The sequence below is a fragment of the Eumetopias jubatus genome, unplaced genomic scaffold (genome assembly GCF_037043125.1).
Source record: "Eumetopias jubatus isolate StellerSeaLion01/CBP00866 unplaced genomic scaffold, mEumJub1_p1.0 scaffold_11, whole genome shotgun sequence".
Classification (NCBI taxonomy): Eukaryota; Metazoa; Chordata; class Mammalia; order Carnivora; family Otariidae; genus Eumetopias; species Eumetopias jubatus.
In genome coordinates, this window is record NW_028274817.1 from 61,792,301 (window position 1) to 61,819,431 (window position 27,131).

At 35.8% G+C, this 27,131-nt stretch overlaps 1 protein-coding gene across 5 annotated transcripts in view; it reads left to right on the forward strand.

Moving 5' to 3' along the window:
* BRWD3 (bromodomain and WD repeat domain containing 3) overlaps nucleotides 1–26,772 on the forward strand; it is a 204,153-nt gene extending 177,381 nt beyond the window's left edge. For 4 of the 5 annotated variants that reach the window (XM_028101475.2, XM_028101478.2, XM_028101476.2 and 1 more), the window contains 5 exons: nucleotides 1,006–1,158; nucleotides 2,142–2,305; nucleotides 2,673–2,770; nucleotides 3,551–3,709; nucleotides 21,087–26,772. In XM_028101475.2, coding sequence (XP_027957276.1) covers nucleotides 1,006–1,158; nucleotides 2,142–2,305; nucleotides 2,673–2,770; nucleotides 3,551–3,709; nucleotides 21,087–21,841 — 1,329 coding nt within the window. In that variant the 3' untranslated portion in view covers nucleotides 21,842–26,772. The remainder of the gene's footprint in view (nucleotides 1–1,005; nucleotides 1,159–2,141; nucleotides 2,306–2,672; nucleotides 2,771–3,550; nucleotides 3,710–21,086) is intronic. The other variant, XM_028101477.2, reaches the window with a different exon arrangement.
* The last annotated feature ends 359 nt before the right edge of the window (nucleotides 26,773–27,131 follow it).

The following is a 27,131-nucleotide window of genomic DNA, read 5'->3' on the forward strand; positions in this document are numbered from 1 at the left end:
TCCAACATATTTCCTCTAAGAAAATCTTTGCTTCACAAGCTATGCTATGTTGGAATATACTTTTGGTTGTTATGATTTAAGACAAAAAATATTTTTAAAGATAGATAAAGAGCAATCATGGTCTCTTACACTTGAAAAAATATTTTCTCTTTTTTTATAATACTTGCCCTCTGCCCATTCTTCTGGCTCTTTGGCTTCTTCTTTGAAAGAAATATGGTGATTGTTACTGAATGATTTTAAATGGGATGAGGGATCTAACACTGACTATGGTTTTCAGTCCAAAATGTTTATTTATTGATGGTTATGGTATATATAAGTATAAATTTTAGATTTCATTCTGTATGATAAATGTAGGCATATCTTAACTAGACTTGACAGATCTAGGTTAGAATAGAGAGAATCTTCTCCCTTCCCTAATCAAAATCAAACTAATTCAGAATTTATGAGACTACAGACCTCCAATGAAGCACAAGTGTCATATTCATTAAAAAGCAAAACTATAGAAGCTAGGCACAGACATGGCCAGTTTGACTTTGACATTCAACTAATGACGTTTTAGGTAGAATGCCCTCCTAGCTGGGAATATCTTGGATATATGTAGCTAATTTGTGTCATGGAACTATTTAATTATATGTGAATAATTCCATCTTCTACCTTCATTGAGCACTTTGCCCGGGAATTGGAGGCTGCTTCAGCCTTTAAGCAAAAAATGGAATTATGTAGGGATAAAGCCAGTGGCTGTGCATTTTCTATTCTGTCTTTTGAGAGAATCATATGGTTATCGATTTCAGGGTGAAGGCTGACTCTCCCAAAGACCCCTGCTGTTTTTCTGAGCTACCAAAGGAACTCTGTTTAAATGAATGGTTTTGTTTGGGGTAGATAGTTGGCAGATTGAGAAGCAGTGTGTTTATTTCATGGTGGATTGGTGATGCAAATCTCAGTACCATTGTATTATGTAGTATTGTTACCCAGCCTGTGTGTTTAATAACACATTCTTCTTTGTAGGATTATCCAGATGTTATAGACACTCCTATGGACTTCAGCACTGTGAAAGAAACTTTGGAAGCAGGAAATTACGGTAGTCCTCTGGAATTTTATAAGGACGTTCGCCAAATATTCAGCAACTCCAAAGCTTATACCTCTAATAAAAAGTCAAGGGTATGAAAAAAACAATATTAGGTGGATTAATTACTTAAGCATTTACATATATATGTATATCAGGTAGTTTTCTTTCATCAGTTTTAAAACTAGTAAAAAGGTATATATACAGTTCTGACATGGTTACTGATGTTTGATATTTTCCTTATGTTTTGTCAGAACTTAAATATCTTAAGAACAAAAAATTAGCAATAATATTTTTGGGTTTTTGTAATCACTGGTATCTGATTAACTTTTAAATCAGTTGTGCACTAAATATATACTTGCCCACTTTCACCACATGTAAGTGAATTTTCGCTAATTTCTGCAGGCATAAAAGTTTTCACTTTTGGTTTACTTCCTGCATATACAGCTACATATGTTTATATACTATTTGAAACTGTAAGTTTCATATTTTGAAGACTTTTTTCAGCTTATATATTATGAACATTTTCCCATGTCATTATGACTCTTTGAAAACAGTTTTAATGTCTCCATAGTATTCTATTGTATGGTTGTTTTATATTATTTAACCAGTGCCCTGGTGCTTGAGATTTAGGTGGTTTCTAATTTTTAACATTACATGAATAATGCTGTGGCTTTCATCTTTAACATCTTTGAACATAATTATTTTGTGTGTGCAATTCTCTGATATATACCTACAATAAATTCCCAGAAGCAAAATTATTACTGAAAGGATAGATATATTTTTAATATTTTTGGTACATAATGCAAATTGTTGTTTTAGAATCTTGTTCCAGTTAAAATACTCACTGGCAATATATAAGAATCTTTTTCCTACCCTTCCCAACATTGGATATGATCTTTTAAAAATCTTTGTTAATTTCTAGGTTAAAATGATATTTTACTTATTTAGGAAGAGTTTTTCAAGTGTATGAAATTGCACTTATATTTTGTCTGAAAGGATAATGCTGATACTAGTCCAGGCATGTTCATACTTTTTATTTTCATATAATTAAAGTAGTTGCTTTTTACCTTTTCAGATCTATAGCATGACACTGCGATTATCTGCCTTATTTGAAAATCATATTAAAAATATAATCTCTGAATATAAGTCAGGAATGCAGAGTCAGAAGAGGAGAAGGCCACGGTACAGAAAACGTCTAAGAAGCAGCAGCAGTTCATTATCTAGTAGCAGAGCTCCTAGGTATGTTACACTGATGTAGAATTTTATGTTTTAAGGCATTTTATATATATTACCTCATTTCTTAAAATTTATTGAATAGTTTGAGAAGATCCAAAGATCAAAAAGATTTTTAAAGAACTCTTGTACTTGTGTAAAGATGGAGTTGGTAACCCAAAGCTTTATTTATGTGGATTTTATTATGCCAAAAACTATTTTTTTTTAGTTTTAACGATTGAAATTTAACTTTGTCATATTACCAATTTGAAGCATTTCACTTAAATTATAAGGCATTTCTTTGGTCAACTTAAGCATTTTGTATCATACTGTCTATCATAATATGTTGCTAATAGAAAAACAAATGTTCATTGTTATATATTTTAAATTGTAGTCCCAAAGGGAAGCAGAAACAAATGAAATTGCAGCCTAAAATTGACCAGAATACCTCAGTGTCTTATGCAAGGACTAGCTCTCCTTTCTCGTCTCCCGGTAAATGTCTTTTGTTTTTAATGTTCTATATTTCAGTTTAATACTGATATTAAAGATGTAGAAGAGGCAGCATGATTTATAGTACAAAGAGCAATGGATTTGGATGTAGAAAAGTTGTATTTTATTCCCAGTTCTTCTGTGTGGCCCTGGGTAAGACATTAGGCCATAGAATTCAGTTTCTTCATTTTTAAAATGGAAGTGTTGAGACTAGATGAATTTTAAAGTCTCTTACTTTTGGGAGTCCTGAGTGGCTCCATCAGTTAAACATCTGCCTTTGGCTCGCGTCATGACCCCGGAGTGCTGGGATTGAGTCCCATATCTGGCTCCTTGCTTGGTGGGGAGCCTGTTTCTCCCTCTGCCTGCTGCTCCCCCTGTTTGTGCTCTCTCTCTCTCTGACAAATAAATAAAATTTTTTAAAAAATTAAAAAATAATAAAATTTAAAAAATAAAGTCTCTTATTTTTAAAATTCTGTAACTATAATTTTTAACTCTGGAATATCTCAGAGCACTCATTTATAACATATTTGCAAACACAAAAATTGAGGATTCGTTGTCTGGGGAGGTGGTTTTCTTGGACAAGTTTTTCTGACCTGTGCTTAAAAGCCTAATGATGTGATGAAACATTTGTTCTCAATATATTCATAGTTCCCTCTTCAAACAACTTGTATTTTGGGTGTTGGAGTACAATAACTGAGTGAGATATAGTTTTAAAATACAGCCTGTTTAATTTTTCTGAAAACATGATAATTATGTTAATATTACAGTCTTTTTAAATATAAGTTTCAGATGCTGCTGAAGGCCTTTCATTATATTTACTTGATGATGAACTGGATGGGCCATTTTCTTCATCGAGCTTCAGTGGATATAGCCGAAGTGGAAATAGCCATGACCCAGGGAAAGCCAAATCATTTCGGAATAGAGTTTTACCAATTAAACAAGGTAGGAAATAAATATGGACTGGGCATTTATTCTTTGTTCTCTTATGTTGGCAGATGAATCATTTAAAAGCTGATGTAGTTATGTAGTAAAAATTAGCAGGCACTTATAGTTAATGACAATTTTAATGTTGTCAAATAAACTTGAATAAGATAGGGTTTCATATCCACAATCAGGAACAGGCCATTAGCAGATTCCAATAACTATCTCAAAACATATTTTAGTCTTTTAAAATAAAATATGAAATGAATAGGGAGGAAAAGAGATATTTCAAACCAAACCCTTTTTTTAAAATTGAGATAGCCCTTAAAAATATAAGACCTACCTAAAGATGATTTTGGAATGTTTTTCCTTTGTTATTAATACAGTTTAATATGTGAAATATGTTTTTATTTTTTATAAATTTTAATGAAAGATTAAGTAGCATATCCATTTTTGTTGAACTATCAAATGACTTAAAAATGGACTTTCTAAAGATATATTTTAATTGGTTACATGAAAAATATTGAAACATTTGATTACTTTAAAATATTAATACCTTTATTTTTCCTAATTTGTATCTTTATTCTCTTCTCTGATTGTGCTGCACATTGCTGACTCATGCCACTTTCTTCTCTTTTTTCCTCCCCTTCACTGTCAAGCAATTAGAATAGCTTATATTTCTTACTTTTATTTTCTTTCCAACTAAAACTTCTTTTATCCTTTATTGTCTGGCTTCTGACCCCAGCATTCTCCAACTGTTCTCCCCAGAATCACTTGTTCTCTTTAGTAACCAATCAGTGTTCTTTCCTTAGTCCTTATCTCCTTGATTTTCTCTATCTTTACATACTATTAAATACCCCCTCTAGGAACTCTACTGCCAGGCTTCCTTCCTGATTATCCTACATCTCTGTTTTTCTCATATTTCTATATTTTCTGTTTCTTTTCTTTGGCTGTACTTACCTCCTATTTGCAGAGTTTCCCACAGGTTTCTTGATTTGTTTGTTTGTTTTAGGCTTTTTTTTTTATTTTGGTCGTCTACAAATAATCTAATAAATATATCATTCATCTTTATGTTGATGACTCTCCAAATTCACATATCTAGCCCTAACATCTCTTTATTCTACCAGTCTCATTTCCAAGTGCTTCCTAAGATAATTTCCTTGGGTGCTTATTATCCATCTTTCTGTCTCAAGCTTACTTCTATTTCTGCACTCACTATTTTAGTTAATGCCACCACCATCTTCCTAGTCACCCAACTTAAAATCTTGCAGTGTACTTAGACACTTCTTTTACCCCTCATATCTAGTCAGTTGCTAAGTTTTGTGAATTCTAAAGCTCTTTTATACAACTTAAATCCTTTGTCTACAGTTTCTATTGCTATCACCTTAGTCTCTAGCCTACTATATTAGTCAGCTTAGGCTGTTACAATATAATACTGCAGACTGGGGGGCTTAAAAGCAGATATTTATTTTTAACAACTTTATTGAGATATCACTGACATATAAAATACTGTATATATTTAAAATGTGCAACTTGATGTCTTGACATATATATACGTTGTGAAATGGTCACCACAATCAAACTAATTATAACATATCCATCACTCTACATAGTTACCCTGTGTGTGTGTTAAAAGTTAAGATCTCTCCTTTTAGCAAATTTCAAGTGTACAATACAGTATTGTTATCTATAATCACCGTGCTGTACCTTAGATACCCAGAACTTACTCATTCTGAATAACTGAATCTTTATACCCTTTGACCAGTGTCTCCCCAATTCCTCTTCCTCTAGCCCCTAGCAACCACCATCCTACTCTCTGTTTCTATGAGTATGACTGTTTACAATTATATATAAGTGACATGCAGAATTTCTCTTGCCCTGTCTTCCTCATTTTGCTTAGCATAATGTCTTCCCAGCTCTGAACACATTATCACAAATGGCAAAATTTCCTTCTTTCTAAAGTCTCAGTAATATTCCACTGTGGGGTGTGAGTGTGTGTGTGTGTGTATGTGTGTGTATTACATTTTTTTACATTCATATCTGGAAAGACATATAGATTATTTCCATATCTTGGCTATTGTGAATAATGCTACTGTGAACATGGGAGTACAAATATCTCTTGAAGATCCTGATTTCCATTCCTTTGGATATATATCCAGAAGTGGGGTTACTAGATCAAATGATAGTTGTATTTTTAATTTTTTGAGGAACCCCCATAAATATTTCCATAATGGCTATACTAATTTTCCCTTTTCTCCACATCCTTGCCAACAACTGTTATCTCTTGTCTTTTTTTTTTTCAAAGAAAGAGAACTTGGCCAGTAATATTTATTTCTGTAGAACAATGTGACTGTACAAAAAGACCACCACAGGACCATGTGCATCAGACATTTCCCATGCTCTGCATTTCCTCCCTCAGGAGCACTGTGCATGAGACCTGGGAAGGATGAGGGGTGCTGGTGCAGGGTGCCGATGGAGGATGGCAAAAACAGGACATAGACATGTGGTGTCATGCCCACAGCCACATTGGATGCTGTCCTTTCTTAAAAAGTATTTTGGGGGTGCCTGGGTGGCTCGGTTAAGCGGCTGCCTTCCACTTGGGTCATGATCCTGGGGTCCTGGGATCGAGCCCCATGTCAGGCTCCCTGCTCAGTGGAGAGCCTGCTTCTCCCTCTCCCTCTGCCCGCTGCTCTGCCTACTTGTGCGCTCTCTCTCTCTCTGTCAAGTAAATAAATAAATCTTTAAAAAAAGTAGTAGAGCCAACAGAATTTTTTAAAAAAGTATTTTAAATCCAGTTAGTTACCATACACTGTTATATTAGTTTCAGATATACAATATGTGATTTAACAGTTACATACATCACCTGGTACTCATCACAACAAGTGCACTCCTTAGTCCTCATCACCTATTTAACCCATCCCCCCACCCGCCTCCCCTCTGGTAACCATCAGTTTGTTCTCTATAATTAAGAGTCTGTTTCTTGATTTGTCTCTCTCTCTTTTCTTCTCTTTGCTCATTTGTTTTGTTTCTTAAATTCAACATATGAGTGAAGTCCTATGGTATTTGTCTTTCTCTGACTGACATATTTCACTTAGTGTATTTATTACTCTCCAGCTCCATCCATGTCATTGCAAATGGCAAGATTTCATTCTTTTTTATGGCTGAATAATATTCCACTGTGTGTGTGTGTCTGTGTCTCTGTGTGTGTGTCTGTGTGTGTGTACATGTACCACATCTTCTTGATCCATTCATTATTCAATGGATACTTGGGCTCCTTCCATACCTTGGCTATTGCTGATAATGCTGCTATAAACACAGGATGCATGTGTGCCTTTGTAATAATGTTTTTGTATTCTTTGGGTAAATATGCAGTAGTGTGATTGCTGGATCATAAGGTAGTTCTATTTGTAGCTTTTTGAGGAACCATAATGTTTTGCACAGTGACTATACCAGATTGCATTCCCATCAGCAGTGCAAGAGGGTTCCATTTTCTCCACAACTTCACCAACACCTGTGTTTCTTGTGTTGGTGATTTTAGACATTCTGACAGGTGTGATGTGGTATCTCATAGTTTTGATTTGCATTTCTCTCACAGGAAGTGATTATGACCATCTTTTCATGTGTCTGTTTTCCATCTGGATGTCTTGATGTCTTCCTTGAAGAAATGTCTGTTCATGTCTTCTGCCCATTTTTAATTAGATTATTTGTTTTGGGGTGTTGAGTTTTGTAAGTTCTTTATATATTTTGGATACTAACCCTTTATCAAATATCACTTGCAAATACCTTCACCCATTCAGGAGGTTGCCATATAGTTTTCTTGATTATGTCCTTCACTGTGCAGAAGCTTTTTATTTTGATGTAGTCCCAGTAATTTATTTTTGCTTTTGTTTCCCTTGACTCTGGAGACATATGTAGTAAGAAGTTGCTACAACCAATGTCAAAAAGGTTAGTGCCTGTGTTCTCTTCTAGGACTTTCATGGTTTCAGGTCTCACATTTAGGTCTTTGATCCATTTTGAATTTGTTTTTATGTATGTTTTCAGAAAGTGGTCCACTTTCTGTCTTTTGCATGTTGCTATCCAGTTTTCCCAACACCAGTTGTTGAAGAAACTGTCTTTTCCCCATTGGATATTTCTTCCTACTTTATTAAAGATTAATTGACCATATAGTTGTAGGTTCATTTCTTGGTTTCTATTCTGTTCCATTGATCTGTGTTTTGATTTTTGTACCAGTACCATACTGTTTTCAACACTACAGCTTTGTAATATAGTTGAAGTCTAAAACTGATGCCTCCAGTTTTGCTTTTCTTTTTCAAGATTGCTTTGGCTCTCTGGGGTCTTTGTGGTTCCATACAAATTTTAGGATTGTTCTAGTTCTGTAAAAAAGGCTGTTGGTATTTTGATCAGGATTGCATTAAATGTGTAGATTGCTTTGGGTACTATAGACATTTTGACAATATTTGTTCTTCCAATCTATGAGCATGGAATGTCTTTCCATTTCTTTGTGTCATCTTCAATTACTTTCATCAGTGTTTTGTAGTTTTCAGAGTCCAGGTCTTTCACCTCTTTGGTTAGGTTTATTCTAGGTATCTTACTATTTTTGGTGTAATTATAAATGTGATTGTTTTCTTATATAGAAATGAAGCAGATTTCTGTACTTCAGTGTTTTTATCCTGCAACTTTAATAAATTTGTTTATCAGTTCTAGTAGTTTTGTGTATGTGTGTGGAGTCTTTCAGATTTTCTCTATACAGTATCATGTCATCAGCAAATAGTGAAAGTTTTATTTCTTCCTTCCCTATTTGGATGAATTTATTTCATTTTGTTTTCTGATTGCTTTGTCTGGGACTTCCACTATGTTGAATAAAAGTTGTGAGAGTGGACAATCCTTGCCTTGTTCCTGACCTTAGGGAAAAAGCTCAGTTTTGCCATATTAAGGATGTTAGCTGTGGGTTTTTCATATATGGCCTTTATGATGTTGACGTATGTTCCCTCAAAACCTACTTTGTTGAGGGCTTTTATAATGAATAGATGTTGTACTTTGTCAAATGTTTTTTCTGTGTCTATGGAAATAATCAAATGGTTCTTATCCTTTCTCTTACTGATGTCATGTATCACATTGATTGATTTGTGAATGTTGAACTACCTTTGCAATCCATAAATAAAACCCACCTGATAATGGTGAATGATTCTTCTAATGTATTGTTGGATTCAGTTTGCTACTATTTTATTGAGGATTTTTGCATCTATGTTCATCAAAGGTATTATATTGGCTTGTAGTTCTATTTTTTAGTGGTGTCTTTATCTAGTTTTGGTATCACAGTAAAGCTGGCCGCATAGAATGAAGTTGGAAGTTTTCCTTCCTTTTCTATTTTTTGGAGTAGTTGGAAGAGAATGAGTGTTTACTCTTCTTTAACTGTTTGGTAGAATTCCCCTGTGAAGCCATCTGGCTCTAGACTTTTGTTTGTTGGGAGTTTTTGATTACTGAATCAATTTCTTTGCTGGTTTCAGTATCTCCAGATTTTCTATATCTTCCTGTTTCACTTGTGGTAGTTTATATGTTTCTAGGCATGTATCCATTTCTTCCAGGGTTGTCCAGTTTGTTGGTATATATAGTTTTTCATAATGTTCTCTTATGGTTGTTTGTATTTCTGTGGTAGTGGATGTTATTTCCCCTCTCTGTGATTTTACTTATCTGAGTCCTTTCTCTTTTTTTCATCATACTTCTGACTAGAGATTTATCAATTTTATTGATTTATTTTCCAAACAACCAGCTCCTGGTTTCATTGATCTGTTCTATTATTGTTTTAGTTTCTTTATCATTTATTTTTCCTCTAATCTTTATTATTTCTTTCTTTCTGCTGGCGATAGGTTTATTTTTCTTTTTCTAGCTCCTTTAGGTATAAGGTTAGGTTGTTTATTTAAGATTTTTCTTTCACCTTTAGGTAGGTATATATTATTATAAACTTCCCTCTTAGGACCACTTTTGCTGCATCCCAAAGGTTTTGGGCCATTCTGTTTTCATTTTCATTTGTTTCCATGTATTTTTTATTTCTTCTTTATTTCCTAGTTGACCATTCATTGTTTAATACCATGTTATTTAACCTCCATATATTTGTGGTCTTTCCTCATTTTTTCTTGTGGTTGACTTCTAGTTTCATAGCATTGTGGTTAGAAAAGTTGCATGGTATGACTTTGAACTTCTTGAATTTGTTGAGGCTTGTTTTGTGGCCTAATGCATGATCTGTTCTGGAGACAGTTCCATGTGCACCTGAAAAAAATGTGTATTCTGCTGTTTTAGGATAGAATGTTCTGAATATGTGTGTTAAATCCATCTGTTTCGGTATGTCATTCAAAGCCATTATTTCCTCATTGATTTTTTGTTTAGGTGATCTGTCCATTCACGTAAGTGCGCTGTTAAAGTCCCCTACTATTGTTGTATTATTATCAATTAGTTCCTTTATGCTTGTTATTAATTGTTGTATGTATTTGGGTTCCTATGTTAGGTGTATAAATATTTAACAATTGTTTTATATTCTTGTTGAATTCCTTATTGTGTAGTGTCCTTTGTCTCTTCTTACAGTCTTTGTTTTAAAACTAGTTTGTCCTTTGTAAGTATCACTACTTCAGCCTTCTTTTGACATACATTTGTGTGATAGATGTTTCTCCATCCATTTAATTTCAATTTGCATGTACCTTTAGGTCTAAAATGAATCTCCTTTGTCTGAGGAAAGCATCCGCATCCTAGAGACCATCTGGGAAGCCCGGGCTTTGGGTGAATGCACTAACCTCTGCCTCTAGACTTCTTCCCAGCCTGCTCCTACCTCCAGGTCCTGGGCCCAAGCCGTGGCCTCCAGACCAGCCCTCTGTCCCTGCTGCAGACCAGCTGCCCCCACAGCCCACGTCCTTCTATCCTGCCCATTTCTCCTGCCTAATGGGGTTTTGTGCAATTCGGGTGCTTTTCCATAAGTTGACCCTTGTATTAATAGAGCCTTTAGGAGATTTTTTGGTAGAAATCAAGGACCTCCCTTTAGCTCTGAGCAGGTTTTTCCCTCGATTCTAACCCAAGGAATTATGTGCCTTTCTAGTTTAGTCAAATTTGTGGACGGCTTCTCCCCCTTTCCCATTCTACATTCTTAGTCCTGTGTTAGCTTCATGTCTCAGAAATGGTGAAATGTACATCAGTCCAATAAAATATGAAATAACCATAAATAAATAATAAATAAATAAATAAATAAATAAATAAAATGAATCTCATTGTAGGCAGCTTGTAGATGGATCATGTTTTTTTTTTTTTTTTAATCCATTCTGTCACCATGTGTGTTTTGATTTTAGCATTTAGGCCATTTACATTCAAAGTACTTATATATTTAGCCATTTTATTGTTGTTTCTGAAGATTTTCTCTGATCCTTTCTTGTCTTTCTCTCTTTCATGTTTTGCTGACTTTTAAGTGATATATTTCTCTTTATTCTTTGCATATTTATTAGAGGTTTTTAATATATGGTTACCAGTACATTTGTATATAACCTCTTCTGTGTATACGAGTACATATTAAGTTGATAATCCTTAAGATTGGACACATTCTTTACCCCCTCTCCCCATGCTTTAAATATATGCTGTTATATTTTATATCCTTTTATCTTGTGAGTTCCTTCCCTGATTTTTTCACAGAAATATTCATGTTTACTGCTTTTATGTTTCCTACCTTTATATTGTAGCTTTTGGTCTCTCCCTTCTACTCAGAGTCCCCTTAAATATTTCTTGTATGGCTGGTTTAATGCTTATGAAACTCCTTTAGTTCTTGAAAGGGAAATTCTACCTCTTCTTCTCTTCTGAATGATAGCCTTGCTAATAGAGTATTCTTGGCTGCAGATTTTTCCCATTCCATTCCCTTCTGGCTAGGAAAGTGTCTTTTGAAAAATCTCCTGCTAAGGCATTTTTCCTTCTATGTTACTATTTTTGTCTTGATGATTTAAAAATTTTCTCTTTATCACACTACTATCAAGAGTGTTTCTCATTTCATTTATTGTACCCTTCATCTCTGCTATGTTCTTCTTTATTTCTGTGTTAAGTTTCTCATTTATGTCTTTCACTTTTTTCTCAAGTCCATTGAGGATCCTTATGATGATTGCTTTAAATTCTCTATCAGGCATGTTACTTATATCTGTTTCGCTTCAATCTCTGGCCATGGCCTGGTCCTTTACTTTCATTTGGGATAAATTTCTCTTTCTCCTCATTTTGTCTGCCTCTCTGTGTCTGTTTCTATGTGTTAGGAAAGTCGCCTATGTCTTTTGCTCTTGAAAGTAGTGACTTTATGAAGAAGAGCCTCTGCAATGCCCTGCAGTGCAGAGTCCCCTGTTCACCAGAACCTGGCCCTTCATGAGAGGATCCTTTGTGTGTTGTTTATGCCCTGCTGTTGTGTCTCAGTCACTTTTCCTTTCAGTACAGTCATCTGAACTGACTTTCTGCCTTTTCTGGGCTGTGCCTGCTCTCTGTGGTATTAGTGGGACCCAGGCAGGCCAGCTCTGAGGGGGTGTACCCTCCAGGGAACTAGGGACATGACAGGGGTGTTAGCAAAATTTGTGCTGGGCTACTAGTTTTAAGTTGGAATCCTGAGGTACTACAGCAGCTGGGTCCGTGCACCAGGGTAGCTGGGTGTATCATGATGTCTGTGGCTCAGTGTGCCCAGGCAACAGGGCAGGGCTCGGCAGCTGAACATGGTGTGCTTTGGCAGCTGTGCACCTGGTGGCTGGGTGAGTCCCCGCAATGTTAATAAAATTTGCCCTTAGTCAAGGGTCCAGGCCAGCAGGCTTGGAGTGGGTAAGTCCTCAGGAGAACTTGTGGGTGTGGTGCACTGCTAGTGGGTTAGGTAGCAAGTATCTGTGCAGTCCTGCCTCCTGCACGTGGCCCATCGTTTATGCTAGGGGGCAGGGGAGGAAAATGCCACCTGCCAGCTCCCTCATTTTTGGAGAAGTCCCCCAACATGCTCCAAAATCAGTATGAACATGTCTCCTTTTTGCCCCTGACATTGTATAAACCTGTTTTTCTGTTGCCTCCTGGCGCAGGCTGCTATCTCTTTAAGTGTGGCTACCCAGGTATCACTCACCCTCCAGAGTTGCCCAGTGTTGAGTCAACTGACTTTTAAAGCTCCAGGCTCTAGGTCCTAGTGGTTAAACAAACACAGGAATTCAGCCCCTCTGGTTTTCAAGGCCAAACATTATGGGGATTAGTCTTCCCTATGTGAGCTCCTTGGGGCAAGGGCCCATTTCTCTGCCATCTCCACTCACATAGCTACCTTCCTCCAGGCAGCAGCCTCCCTCCATATTTATGACATTCCTTACCTTTTGGATGCAGCTTCTTCTCTATATTTAGTTGTGGAGTTTGTTCTTCCAGTCTTTGGATCACTCTCCTGTTTATCGACTTAGATGGGGATGACATCTACTGAAAACATGGAACAGGGTGAGCTTAAGGTTCTCCCACTCCACAATCTTCCCAAACTCCTCTCTCCTCTTGTCTTTTTTTTTTCTGTCTTTTTTTTTATATGAAGTTTTGTTTTAATTCCAGTATAGTTAACATACAGTGTTACATTAGTTTTTGGTATACAATATAGTGATTCAAGAATTCTATACATTTGAAGTTTGTTCTCCATAGTTAAATGTCTCCTGTTTTGTCTCTCTCTCTCTCTTTTCCTTTGCTCATTTGTTTTGTTTCTTACATCCCATATATGAGTGAAATTATATGGTATTTGGTTATCTCTGACTGACTTATTTTGTGTATCCTTATACTCTCTAGCTCTATCCATGTCATTGTAAATGCCAGATTTCATTTTTTATGGCTGATGAATATTCCATTATATATATATACCACACTTTCTTTATCCATTCATCTACCAATGGACAACTGGGCTCCTTTCATAATTTGGCTATTGTAAATAGTGCTGCAATAAGTGTAAGGGTGCATATATACCTTTGAATTAATATTTTGGTATTCTTTGGATAAATACCTAGTAGTGAAATGGCTGGATAATAGGGTAGTTCTATTTTTAACTTCTTGAGGAACCTCCATGCTGATTTTCAGAGTGGCTGCATCAGTTTGCATTCCCAAAAACAGTGCAAGAGTGTTCCTTTTTATCCACATCCTTGCCAACACCCGTTGTTTCTTGTGTTGTTGATTTTAGCCATTCTGATAGGTGAGAAGTGATAACTCATTGAAGTTTTGATTTGCATTTCTCTGATGATTTGAGATGTTGAGCACTTTTTCATATATATACAATAAACATTTTTTTCCTCACAGTTTTGGAGGCTCAAAATCCAAGATCAAGGTGCCAGCAGGACATCTGGTCAGGACTCTCTTCCTAGCTTGCTGATGGCTGCCTTCTTGATGTGTCATTGCATGGGTTTTTCATTGTATATCCACAGAAAGGAAGAGAGAGTGAGCACTGCTGTCTCTTCCTCTTCTTTTAAGGATACCAATTCTAGTACTTTAGCGCCTACACTTATGACTTCATTTAATTTTAATGAGTTCCTTATAGGATCTGTCTCCAAATACAGATACATTGGGGGGTAGGGCTTTACCATATGTAACTTTTTAAAGTTTTTATTTAAATTCCAGTTACTTAATGTACAGTGTTATATTAGTTTCAGTATACAGTATAGCAATTCAGTACTTCCATACAACACCTGGTGCTCATCACAACTGCTGCACTCCTTAATCCCCATCACCTAACCTATCCCCCCACCAAACTCTCCTCTGATAACCATCAGTTTGTTCTGAACAGTTAAGAATCTGTTTCTTGGTTTGCCTCTCTTTCTTTCTTTCCCTGTACTTATTTGTTTGGTTTCTTCAGGTCTACATATGAGTGAAATCATATGGTATTTGTCTTTCTCTGACTTATTTTGCTTAGCATAATACTCTCTAGCTCCATTTATGTCATTGCATGAGTAATATTCCATTGTTTATGTATACCACATCTTCTTTATTCATTCATCTTTCAGTGGACATCTGGGCTCTTTCCATAATTTGGCTATTGTAGATAATTAATTAAATTAAAAATTTTAAAAAAAGAATATTATAAAAAACAATAGTTCAACAAATTGGACAACCTGAAAGAAATGGAATAATTCCTAGAAACATTTAAACTACCAAACTGAAAAAAATAAGAAATAGAAAACCTCAACGAAAATAACCAGCAAAGAAACTGAATCAGTAATCAAAAATCTCCCAACAAATAAAAGTCCAGGACTGTTGTAGATAATACTGCTATAAACATGGGGGGGGGGCGTGTATCCTTTTGAATTAGTATTTTGGTATTCTTTGGGTAAATACCTAGTAGTGCAATTGCTGGATCATAGGGTAGTTCTATTTTTTAACTTTTTGAGGAACCTACATACTCTTTTCCACAGTGGCTGCATCAGTTTGCATTCCCACCAGTAGTGTAAGAGGATTCCCCTTTCTCCACATCCTCAAACATGTGTTATTTCCTCTCTGGTTAACTTTAGCCATTCTAACAGGTGTGTGGTAATATCTCATTGCAGTTTTGAATTGTATTCCCCTGTTAAAGATGTTGAACATCTTTTCATGTGTCTGTTGGCCATCTGTATGTCTTCTTTGGAAAATACTTATTCATGTCTTCTGTCCAGTTTTAATTTGGATTATTTGTTTTTTTGGGTGTTGAGTTTTATAACTTCTTTATATATTTTGGATACCAAATCTTTATCAGATATGTCATTTGCAAATATCTTATCCCATTCCATAGGTTGCCTTTTAGTTTTATTGTTTCCTTCACTGTGCAAAAGTTTTTCATTTTTATTTTTTTAATTGTATTTATTTATTCATTTGAGAGAGAGAGAGAGTGCACATAAGCAGGAGGAGCAGCAGAGAGAGAAGGAGAAGCAGGCTCCCAGCTGAGCAGAGCCCAATGTGGGGCCCAATCCCAGGACCCTGGCATCATGACCTGAGCGAAAGGCAGACACTTAACTGACTGAGCCACCCAGGCACCCCCCCCAGAAGCTTTTAATTTTGATGAAGTCCCAGTAGTTTATTTTTGCTTTTATTTCCCTTGCCTCAGGAGGTATAGCCAGAAAGAAGTTGCTATGGCTGATGTCAAAGAGGTTACTGCCTGTGTTCTCCTCTAGGATGTTAATGGTTTCCTGTGTCTCGTTTAGGTCTTTCATCCGTCTTGAATTTACTTTTGTGTATAGTGTAAGAAAATGGTCTGGTTTCATTCTTTTTCATGTTGTTGTCCAGTTTTCCCAACACCATTTTTGAAGAGACTATCTTTTACCCATTGGATATTCTTTCCTCCCTTGTTGAAGATTAATTGACCATATATATAATTGTGGGTTCATTTCCTGGTTCTCTATTCTGTTCCATTGATCTATGTGTCTAATTTTGTACCAGTACCATACTGTTTTCATCACTACAGCTTTGTAATGTAATTTGAATTCCAGAACTGTGATGCCTCCAGCTTTGCTTTTGTTTTTCAATATTGCTTTGCCTGTCCAGGTCTTTTGAGGTCCAGTAGAAATTTTAGTGTTGTTTATTCTAGCTCTGTGAAAATGTGAAAAATGCTGTTGATATGTTGATGGGGATTACATTAAATGTGTAGATTGCTTTGGGTAATATAGACTTTTTAATAATATTTGTTCTTCTGTTCCATGAGAATGGAATATCTTTCCATTTCTTTGTGTCATCTTTAATTTCTTTCATCAGTGATGTATAGTTTTCAGATGACAAGTCTTTCAACTCTTTGGTTAGGTTTATACCAAGTATCATAGTTTGGTGCAATTATAAAAGGGATCGTTTTCTTAATTTTTCTTTCTGTTGCTTCATTAATTTCTTCATTTCTTGTTACAGCCTTTGTTTTAAAGTCTAGTTTATCTGATATGAGTATTGCTACTCTGGCTTACTGTGGACATGCATTTGTGTGATAAATGTTTCCCCATCCACTCACTTTCAATTTGCAGGTGTTTTATGTCTAAATATCAGTTTCTTATAGGCAGCATATACATGGTTCTTGTCTGTTTGGGTTTTTTGGGTTTTATTGTTGTTTTTGCATCCTGACAGCCTATGTCTTTTGATTGGAGTGTTTAGTCCATTTACATTCAGAGTAATTATGGATATATATGTATTTAGTGCCATTTTATTACTTGTTTTGTCAATGTATCTGGAGATTTTTCTCTGTTCCTCTCTAGTCTTTGTCACTTTTGGTCCTTCCTTTCCATGCAAAAATTCCCCTTTAATATTTCTTGCAAAGCTGGTTTTGTGGTCATGTATTCCTTTAGTTTTTGTTTATCTGGGAAACTCTTTATTTCTCCTCTATTCTGAATGACAGCCTTACTGGATAGTGTTCATTGCTGCAGATTTTTCCCATTCAGCAAGTTGAATATGTCATATCACTCCCTGTTGCCTTGTCAAGATCCTGTTGAGAAATCTCCATCCAGCTTTATGGGTCTTCCCTTGTAAGTTAAGGATTTCTTTTATCTTACTGCTTTTAAGGTTTTTTTATTTATTACTAGATTTTGCCAGTTTAATTACAATATGTCTTGTTGTTGGCATGCTTTTGTTTTGATGGGAGTTCTCTGTGCCTCCTGGGCCTGGATGTCTGTTTCCTTTCCCAGATTAGGAAAGTTTTCTGCTATTATTTCTTGAAATAAATTTTCTGCCTCTTTTTCTCTCTTCTTCTGGGACTCATGTAATAAGAATGATTTTACATTTGATGGAATCACTAAGTCCCTTAAGTTTATTCTCATATTACATAATTCTTCTCTCTCTCTTTTGTTCAGCTTCATTATTTTCCATTATTTCGTCTTCTATATCACCAAATCATTCCTCTGCTTCTTTCAGCCTGCTTTTCATTGCATCAAGCTTGTTCCAATCTCATTTATAGCATTCTTCATTTCTGACTGTTTTCTAGCTCTTTTATCTCTGTGGTGTCTCCTTGATGTCTTCCATTCTTTTCTGAAGCCCAGTAAGTATCCATATGATTGTTGTTTAAATTCTGGACCAAGCATATTACTTATATCTGCTTCAATTAGATCCCTGGCTGTGACCTTTTCTTGTTGTTTCATTTGGGGTGAATTCCTCCATCTTGGCATTTTGTCTAGGTCTCTGCCTTTTTCTGTGTGTTAGGAAACTAGTTGTGTTTCCTGCTCCTGAAATTAATGGCTTTATGAAGAAGCAGTCATATAGTTTCCAGTACTTGTCACTTCAGAGATTTCTCTCTGGTTGTGCTATGTATGCTCTGCTGTTGTGTTTTGGCTGCTCTGTCCTTCAGGCCAGTCACCTGCAGAGGCTCTCCCTGCCTGCAGTGTACCGTATTTGTTCCTTGGCCAAAATTTGGTGAGTTTTTGTGTTTTTTTTTTGACACACAGAGAGAGAGAGCAAAAGTAGGGGAAGGTGTAGGCAGAGGGAGAGGGAGAAGCAGGCTCCCCGCCAAGCAGGGAGCCCAATGTGGGGCTTGATCCCAGGACCCTGGGATCATGACCTGAGTTGAAGACAGATGCTTAACCATCTGAGCCACCCAGGCACCCCATAAATGTGGCAAGTTTTAACTAGTGCTCTGGTCTGCTTATTAAATGAGACCTGATACTATTTCCACTCGAACTGAAGCCCTGTAGAACTCTTGTAGGGAAACGTGGTTTGGACAGAGGTTTCTGCTGATCTTCTGGGGGAGGAGCCCACCACGCTGGTACTGGGGCAAGCTTGACTGAGAAGGGCAGTCTTGTCAGAAAGCTGGGGTATGGGACCTGGTGTAATCATGTTAGGCAGCCAGTATAGGTGCTGCAGTGCTTCCTGCAGTTGGCACTGTGTTTATGCTGAGGGGCAAGGGAGAAAAATGGCACCAGTCAGCTCTTGTTCCCTGAAAGGAGTCTCCATGAATGCTGCCTCTCAGGGAAGCACTCTGAGAAGAGCAGAAAATCTCCCACCTGTGTGCCCCAAGCATTTTCTAGTTTGCTATTTTGAAGCTGTCTGCCTCCAGGTTTTTTTTGCCTACCTTCTCTCCAGGAGCAGCGCAGTGCCCTCCAGGCTCTATCCCAGATAATCCTGGTGACCTTTAAAACTGCAGCAGGCTTTAGAGACATGGTGTGGTAGGGGCTTGTGCTGGTCCTCTGGGGGATGAGCCCACCATGCTGGGACTTAGGCAAGCTTGACTGAGAAGGGCAATCCCACTAGAGTGCAGGGGTGTGAGGCTTGGTGTAAGCAAGTTAATTAGCCAGTGTCAGGGCTACACTGCTTCCTACTGGTAGCTCTGTGTTTATGCTGAGGGGTACTGGAGGGAAATGCCTCTGGACAGCTCCTTTGTTTCTAGAGAGGCGTCTCTATGAAAGCTGCCTCTCAGGGAAGCCCTCGAAGGAGAGTGAATAATCTCCCTCCTTCCATGCTCTGTCCCCAGGTTGTTTGCATGCCTTCTCTCTCCAGGAGCAGAGCAGTGCCCTCAGGGCTTTGTCCCAGTCAAGCCTGCCAACGTTTAAAATTCTGGGCTTTAAGCCTCACTGGTTTTAAGAACTCATGAAAATCGGCCCCTCTCATTTTCCAAGCCAATGGCTTTGGGTAAATGTTCTTCTTGTGCATTCTGCTGTGTGCTCTACTCCCTCTCACCCTTCTCTGTGACCACAGCTCCCTCCCCTCTGCAGTACCCATGATCCGTTTCTCCCCTAAACCACATCTGCGTACTTCCTACCTAATTTAATATGGCCTCTTCTCTCCCTTCAGTTGTGGAGTTTGTTCTGTCAGTCTTCATGTTGATTTCTGGGGTATTTAGGATGATTTGATTGTTATCTAGTTGTGTTTGTGAGACAAGGTGAGTCTAGGGTCCTCCTATTCCACCTCCATCTTCCCCCAGAAAACCAATATATGTATTTTTTGAGAGGGGAACACAATCCAGTCTATAACACCTAGACTATTAAACTAATCTTGTCACTATGGTTACTGTATAACCCTAATCTTTGCTCCTTCCAAGCTTTTCAGTCCACTCTCCTGTTTTCCTCCTACCTCACTAGCTGTTCCTTCTCAATTATCTTTGCCAGTTGTTCTTTATCTTTAGATGTTGGAATATCCCAAGTCTTAGTCATCAGCTACATTCTCTTTCTTTGTTTGCTCTCTTAATAAGCGCCATAAGTTCTCTTGACCTTAAATGTTATCTCTTACTGAAGTTTTCCAAAATTATATCTCTACCTCTAATGAGTCTCTTCTGATCTCTAGACAGGTGTATCTACCTGCTTTTTTTCTTTTTCTTTTTTTTTAATTGTCTTTACTTGGAACTCTAGTAGTATTTAAAACTGGAATCTTGATTTTTTTTCCTACCATACTGCCTAAACCTGTTCCTCTTTCAGTGTTCTCCAACTCAGCATAATATCTCTACCATTCAACCAGTTTCTCGGGCCATAAAACCCTGGAGTTGACCTTCATTCTGTGCTTAACACTTGACATCCAATCCATCAGCAATTCCTGTCAGTTCAAACTTGAAAAATAAAACGTTGGCTCTGATGGCTCCTCTAGAAGGAAACATTCCAAATCTAATCACTTCTCATCATCTCTATTGGTACATCCCTTATCATGTCTTACCTAGACTACTGCAATGGTGTCTCAACTGGTCTCTGCTTCTAATCCTTTCCATAATTCATTCTATTTAAAAGAACCGTAGTGCTCTTTTAAAAATAAAAATCAGATCCTATCATTCTCTTGTTCTAAAACCCTTTACCACTGGCAGTTATCTCCCACTACTCTGTTTTTTCTTCCACTCCAATTACACTGGCTTTCTGTTTCCTCCAATGGAATGTTCTTTGCCCAGATCTCATTTCATTCAGTTCTTTTCTCAGATACTACCTCTACATGAAAGTCTTTCTTATCTAAAATACCCACCATGTATATACTTGAGATTTTGTATTACTCTCTTTTTTCTTTATATCATGTCTCATTACTTGAAATTGTATTAATTTTTTTTATTTATTTCATTGTCTATCAAGCTTTCCCCACTAAAATATAAATTCAAAGAGCAAGGACTTTGTCTCATTATTGCCATATTTCAAACTTCCAGCAATATAGTAGGTAATCAGTAAATATTTGTTCATTGAATGAATGAAATTATTCTGATACATGTTCTTACATAATTCTTTATAGAGCTCAAGCCCTTGAAATTTCTGCCCAACTTCCTTACCACCCATCATCCCTCTATACTCTCTTCCCTGCCCCCCCAAAAAACACAATCAGACAAAACTCAGAACATTAGTATCTTCCATTTCTAACAGATTTAAATTTATATTCCAATACTCTCCATTATTTTACCCTATCTTTGGGTGCTAAGTATTTTTTGATAGAAATTTTATTTTACTTTTGAACTTAAATAACCATCTTCAGTGTCAAAGCTTAACTTTAAAAAAAATTATTCATCTTGATTTAGATCACTCCCTTGATGGACCCCTTACAAATGGTGATGGCAGAGAGCCTCGGACAGGAATCAAAAGAAAACTACTTAGTGCATCAGAAGAAGATGAAAGCATGGGAAGAGAAGAGAAAGAGAAAAAAGAAACAAAAGAGAAATCTCATTTGTCCTCCTCAGAGAGTGGAGAGTTAGGATCCAGTTTAAGTTCTGAAAGTACCTGTGGTTCTGATTCTGATTCTGAATCAACTTCCAGAACAGATCAAGATTACGTAGATGGAGACCATGACTATAGCAAATTCATACAAACCAGGCCTAAAAGAAAACTCAGAAAGCAATATGCCAATGGAAAAAGAAACTGGAAGACAAGAGGCACAGGAGGAAGGGGCAGATGGGGCAGATGGGGTAGATGGAGTAGAGGAGGCCGAGGAAGAGGAGGCAGGGGACGAGGAGGTCGAGGAAGAGGTGCAGGTGCCACTAGAGGGAGAGGGAGAGGGAGAGGAGGAAGAGGTGCTTCTAGAGGAGCCACCAGAGCCAAACGTGCACGTATTGCAGATGATGAATTTGATACCATGTTTTCAGGACGTTTCAGTAGACTGCCTCGAATTAAAACAAGAAACCAAGGCAGGAGGACTGTTTTATATAATGATGATTCTGATAATGACAATTTTGTGTCCACTGAAGATCCTCTGAATCTTGGTACATCCAGATCAGGCAGAGTGCGTAAAATGACAGAAAAAGCCAGGGTTAGCCATCTCATGGGATGGAATTATTAACAGTTAATAAATTTAGAGTAATTTAAAAAAAATTCAATGGCCTTCTACTGCAGGGAATTTACTAGGAAATCTACAAAGCAAGTTGTGTGGGGACTTCTGCTTCCTTTCACATTGGTGCTTTTCCATTATGCCAGTATACATTTGTTTCAAGACTTTTGATCTCCACACTTCATTTGTTCAAACAAGCCTTACTCATTAGGCCTTAAATTAAAAAAAAAAATCTGCCCACATATAGACACACACACACAACACATCACAAACACACTACATATTTACTACATTAAAGGAGCATTCAGCTTCTTAAGAGTAGCATGACATTTTTATCTCAATTGAATATCCCTCTTTTGCTTTTGTATCACAGAAGTATAGCACCTTCTTACAGAGTTTTATATAGTTTGTTTTTGCCATTTTAATTCTTGTACCCAGTAATAATAACTTTTGCACAATACACCAATCCTATAGGCAGCTATTAAATGTTTACAGTTTCTATATTGTAAGAACGATCTGGATTATTTTACTCTTCCCAGGCCAAACTTTCATGAATTGTACTGAACTGAAGTATATATTTATACTACAGTTTTTTGGGGGTGGGGGGATCTTGATATGCTTTTCATTGATTTGCTTAACTCATGTTAAAGGTGAGAAAGGGTTGGTGCCTTGTAAATATGTAGCAAATCTTTGTGGTGTGTCCTGATGTTTGCATTAACTTTATTAAAAAAGAATATTTGAGGTATCAATCTAGACAAGGTGCCAAATGCAAAAGTTTCTTGCATCCATTTTCTTTTTCCTATTATATTTTATTGCATTAATAGAACTTGTGTAGTTTAAAGAATAACTTAAACATTTGAAAAATCCTCATCCACAAAGAATAATTTCTTTGAATAGTAGCTCAGCTACCTCTATTAACTACAACTACTGGAAACGTTAAGGAAAATAGATGCTGTTATTCATTACTGACTAAAAAAAATAGAACAAGCTTGGTAGGAATGATTACTCATATGTTATAAGCTGAGAGGTTGTTAATAATTGTATTGGCTCTCAAATTAATAGTTGTAATTAACAAACTTTCATAAGTGTAGTGTGCTGTACCTTAGGCTTTTCTTAGTACATTCTTGTGTAAGTAGACTTGGTCTACTGCTTATGTATCTCTGCTACCACTTGCTATTTACAGCTGTGAGTGATTGGTTTTCATTTGAATTTTAAAATGTAACAAAGCAGCTAGTTTGAATTGGAATGTTTTGGCTAGCAAATATTTTGAGGCAACTTTAATAGGTTTTGCTCATACCATTCCAAAGGTTCTTCTGTTATAATCTTTTAGAAAAGAACCTCATTTCACTGCACATTGATATTCAAGTCATTATTTTATAGATTAAAAAAAATCTTTAAAATGCTTATGGTCTTGTTTACAGCAGTAGAGTGCACATGATTCCATAAATGAGCTTGAATTCCAAGATGAATTTTAATCCTCAAATTTGAGAAATTGCAAATTCACTAATTTGTTAAGGTGAGTGGGATAATATTAATCTGTTACTGTAACAGCAGATTTGTTGCACTTAGATCAGACTTTGGAGATTAAAAAAAAAAAAACTTCTTCATGTATGCCTAGTAATCCCAGGATATTTCTTAAGCTAATGTGTTTGTTTCATGTTTCCAATCATTTGTGCATCTGAAAATCCTTAAGTGCAAAGGAAGGAGTACACACATAACTTTGCTATTTTGTTTGGATCAGGTGGGGGTTGGTCCTGTACTAACTTTAAGCAATTTTCACTTGCAGTAGAAATGATGTTCAGGCTTTAAGAAAGTATTGTTGTGAATTGTTAATGGCACTAACTTCTGTTACTGAACAGTAGATCAAGCTGATTTTTTTGTTGTTGTAGTGTTGTTGTTGTTGTTTTTCACTAAACCAAAACTACTGCTGGTTAAACTCAGCTGACACTTTTAACCATACTATACATTCAAAAACATTCACATTTGAAACTCTGCATTTGATTTTTGCTAATGTACTATTTTAATTATTCATCTCATGGGCATTTAGACTAAATTTGTGTCTGTGTTTTCCTAGAATCAGTAACACTTTGACTTACCCTAATCAAAGTAACATAGTTACTTAAATTCATGGATATACCCAAACATGTATTACGTGTATCATTTTAGTGTGAAATTTTTTTTGACATTCTTCTATGAAGAGCTGACCCTTTCAAATGTAGAAGAATTGCCATTTGTGTGATTTTAGCTATCTCAAGCTTTATTTATAATTTATTTTGAAAAATAAAAATGCCACATTTATTTCCCATATGTCAAGATTTTCTAGGTTTAGATGATTAGAATAATAAGGCTGAAGACATTTTTAAGCACATTTTATATGTAGTGAAATACTGTGAAAATACTAGTGAACAGCATTTTGCTATAATATTGATTTCAGTTATTAGGATTTAAAAGTCACCAGGGTATGTTAGATGAGCATATTTACCATTTATTACAAAACAAACAGATTATTTTCTGTTTGCATGCAAATTATTTTAATACATGTGAAAATAAAAGTTTGGAAGATAGTATTTTTACTTTTATATCTGAACACTTTCCCCCCAGTTTATACTTTGCTTGTTTGTAATGCCGCCTCCTGTGAATGTGTTGTAATTTGTATCACATTGAATACTGTACACTTTAATTTTTAGAGTATCTTTAAACCTAAATAATATCAGGTTCAGGCATAGCAAAGCAAGTAGGAAATGAGGTGAAAATTTTGAAGAAAAGTCTAAATCTTAAGTGAATTGCTAAGAAATAAACTTATATTTAGGTCCATGAGAACATACACATGTATAAACCTAATCCTATGCTGGATATTAATAGTCACTGAACTATAATATTTCTCATAAATGCTAATAATCTTTTAATTCCCAGCTTTAAGATCTTAGCATGTGTATCTGTTTATGAAAACAGAATTGTGTGTTCTATGTCTTGCTGTGTGTAACTCTTCCAGCAATAGGATGCTTTCCAAAACATTCACTAGCCTATCAGCCTAATTACTAAGTGTGTGTGTGTGTGTGTGTGTGTGTGTGTGTGTGTGTGTGTGTGTGTAGACTTTTTTCCAACTTGACAGACTTTGTCTTGGACATTAAAATAAGAATATTTTGTATGGAAGACAGCTGTATTCACAGCCTACCAATTCTTTGCCTCTGTTTAAAGCACTTAGCCTGTATATATACTGCTTGATCATCCATCTCATTATGCCTTCTAGATAAACTAGGTTTTTATCATGTACATGTGTCCCTCTATTTTTTTTAATTTATCTTTCCTTCACTTGTTTCTTTTTCTCTTTCCCTTCCCAGAAATCAGGCTTGTGCTAGAATTCTTCATACAGCACTTTGTTTCACCCAGAGGCTAAGAAATTGAGTAAAATTCATAAATCTCATAATGCACAACTGTGTGCTCAAATATCTAACTCAGCCTTGTAATACTTTGAAGTAAATTTGAGTGATTTGTTATTTTGTTGTTTTTGTTGTAATCCTATAGGTTGTCATCAGACAATAACAGAGTGATTGAAAAGAAAAATGTGAATGCCATTTCTTAGTTTTTGATAAAAACTTTTTGAGCATTTTTCAAAATTTGTATATTTGTGGTAGTGATAAACACCTTTATTACTTGCTTATGTATCTTGGGAATTATTTTATGCACATTTACCAACTGGTACTTATCTTTAACGTTGGAATTTTCACATCCACAAAAGGGAAACTTACATCCTGTATAATTTTCAGTTTACTTTGATATCCAGCCTTTTAAACAATTACTAACATTTTGAGTTCCAAAATGAATATAGTTCAGTTCTGGGGGAGGGAATGGAACTTTTGACATTTAAAATTCACTGTTTTAAATGTTAACCCCATCCCCAACATTTTTGTGGTACATGAGGCTTTACAAAAGTTTTATTGAAAATAGAGTATGATCACTTTAAAGGCTTGTTTTAAAAATTAGTGTGAAAATATTTTCATGCTTTTTTTATTTTTATCTCTTAGTAAAGTTTCTTTACTAAGTTTTAATTAAGTTTACCAAGTTTTGTTTAAATTCTAATATAAAGTTAATTCTTTTCACGGTGCTGTATTTTATGAAATATGAATTGCCCTCAAGTTCCTAGACATTTATTTCTTATATAGCCTTATTCTTGATTATTTTCCTTTCAATCATTCCTGCTTACTTTTATCCTCACTTCTCTTACTGCAATGAAGACTGCATCTAATTTAGCACACTTCAACAAGACTGGCAATTTATGAGTCACTGATGGGAGAAGTACAGTAGAAAGGCCCTGCAGTTTAGAGTTAAGGTGTGTTTATTTATATGTATGCCCATTTGTTATTCTTATACCTATCTTAATTAAATCTATAATATGAGACTTTGACATATAAAAGCATGATAAGTATTTTCTAAAAAATAAAACTATTGATACATATAATCACCATTGGTAATTGACTTTTAAAATCACATGCAAAAATATTTAGAAACCCAGTTGGGAAATGTGTTTTTACATATGTCACCAGATGCACATTAGGCAGTACTAGAAATGTTAATTCTTTAAACAATACTGTGGTGATGGCAATCAGTAATTTATTTCTTTGTCCTGTAACTTACCATCTTTGTCTTTTGTAATCCCTTACAAAGTATTAACAAAACTGTACCTTATGTTTGTTCTTAGTATCCATAAAATTTTAAGATGGAAAGTCATTGAGTTAATAGTTGCTGTGATGTTATATATGGACAAAATGTCCATTAAACTAAAATTCAGTAAAGAAAGGTAAACTAACTGGCTCGGTTTATAAAAGATGTTTTGTTTGGCAGTTACCAGTCATTTAAGCAATTATCTTCAAAGACAAAAAACTGGATTAATTTGTTGCCATTCTTTATGGGATGTTTACAATAAAATTCCAAGTTGTTTGGAATCACTTGCACTCTTGCTGCTTTATGCTTTAACTCAGGTACTGGAGATAAATTAACAAGAAGAAAGAAATAAGGAGTTTCCTTTCCATTATTCAGCTTCAGAGGTTTTAATATGTAACTCCTGGGTCTTTCCTTTTTTGTTTATTTGTCATATAATATTTTATTACTGTTTTTTTTATTTGAAAAACTAGAGTGCTTATCAAAGAAAATTAATAAGGCTTTTTTTGTCTTAGTCATTGCAGATATTCTTTGGGTCACTTTTAGGTAATAAATGTTTTAACATTTTAAATGTGGGCTGCTTGGTGCATTAAATAACAGCCTGAAAAGCTTTAGTCAACATTTTGTTTTGAAGTGAATAGAT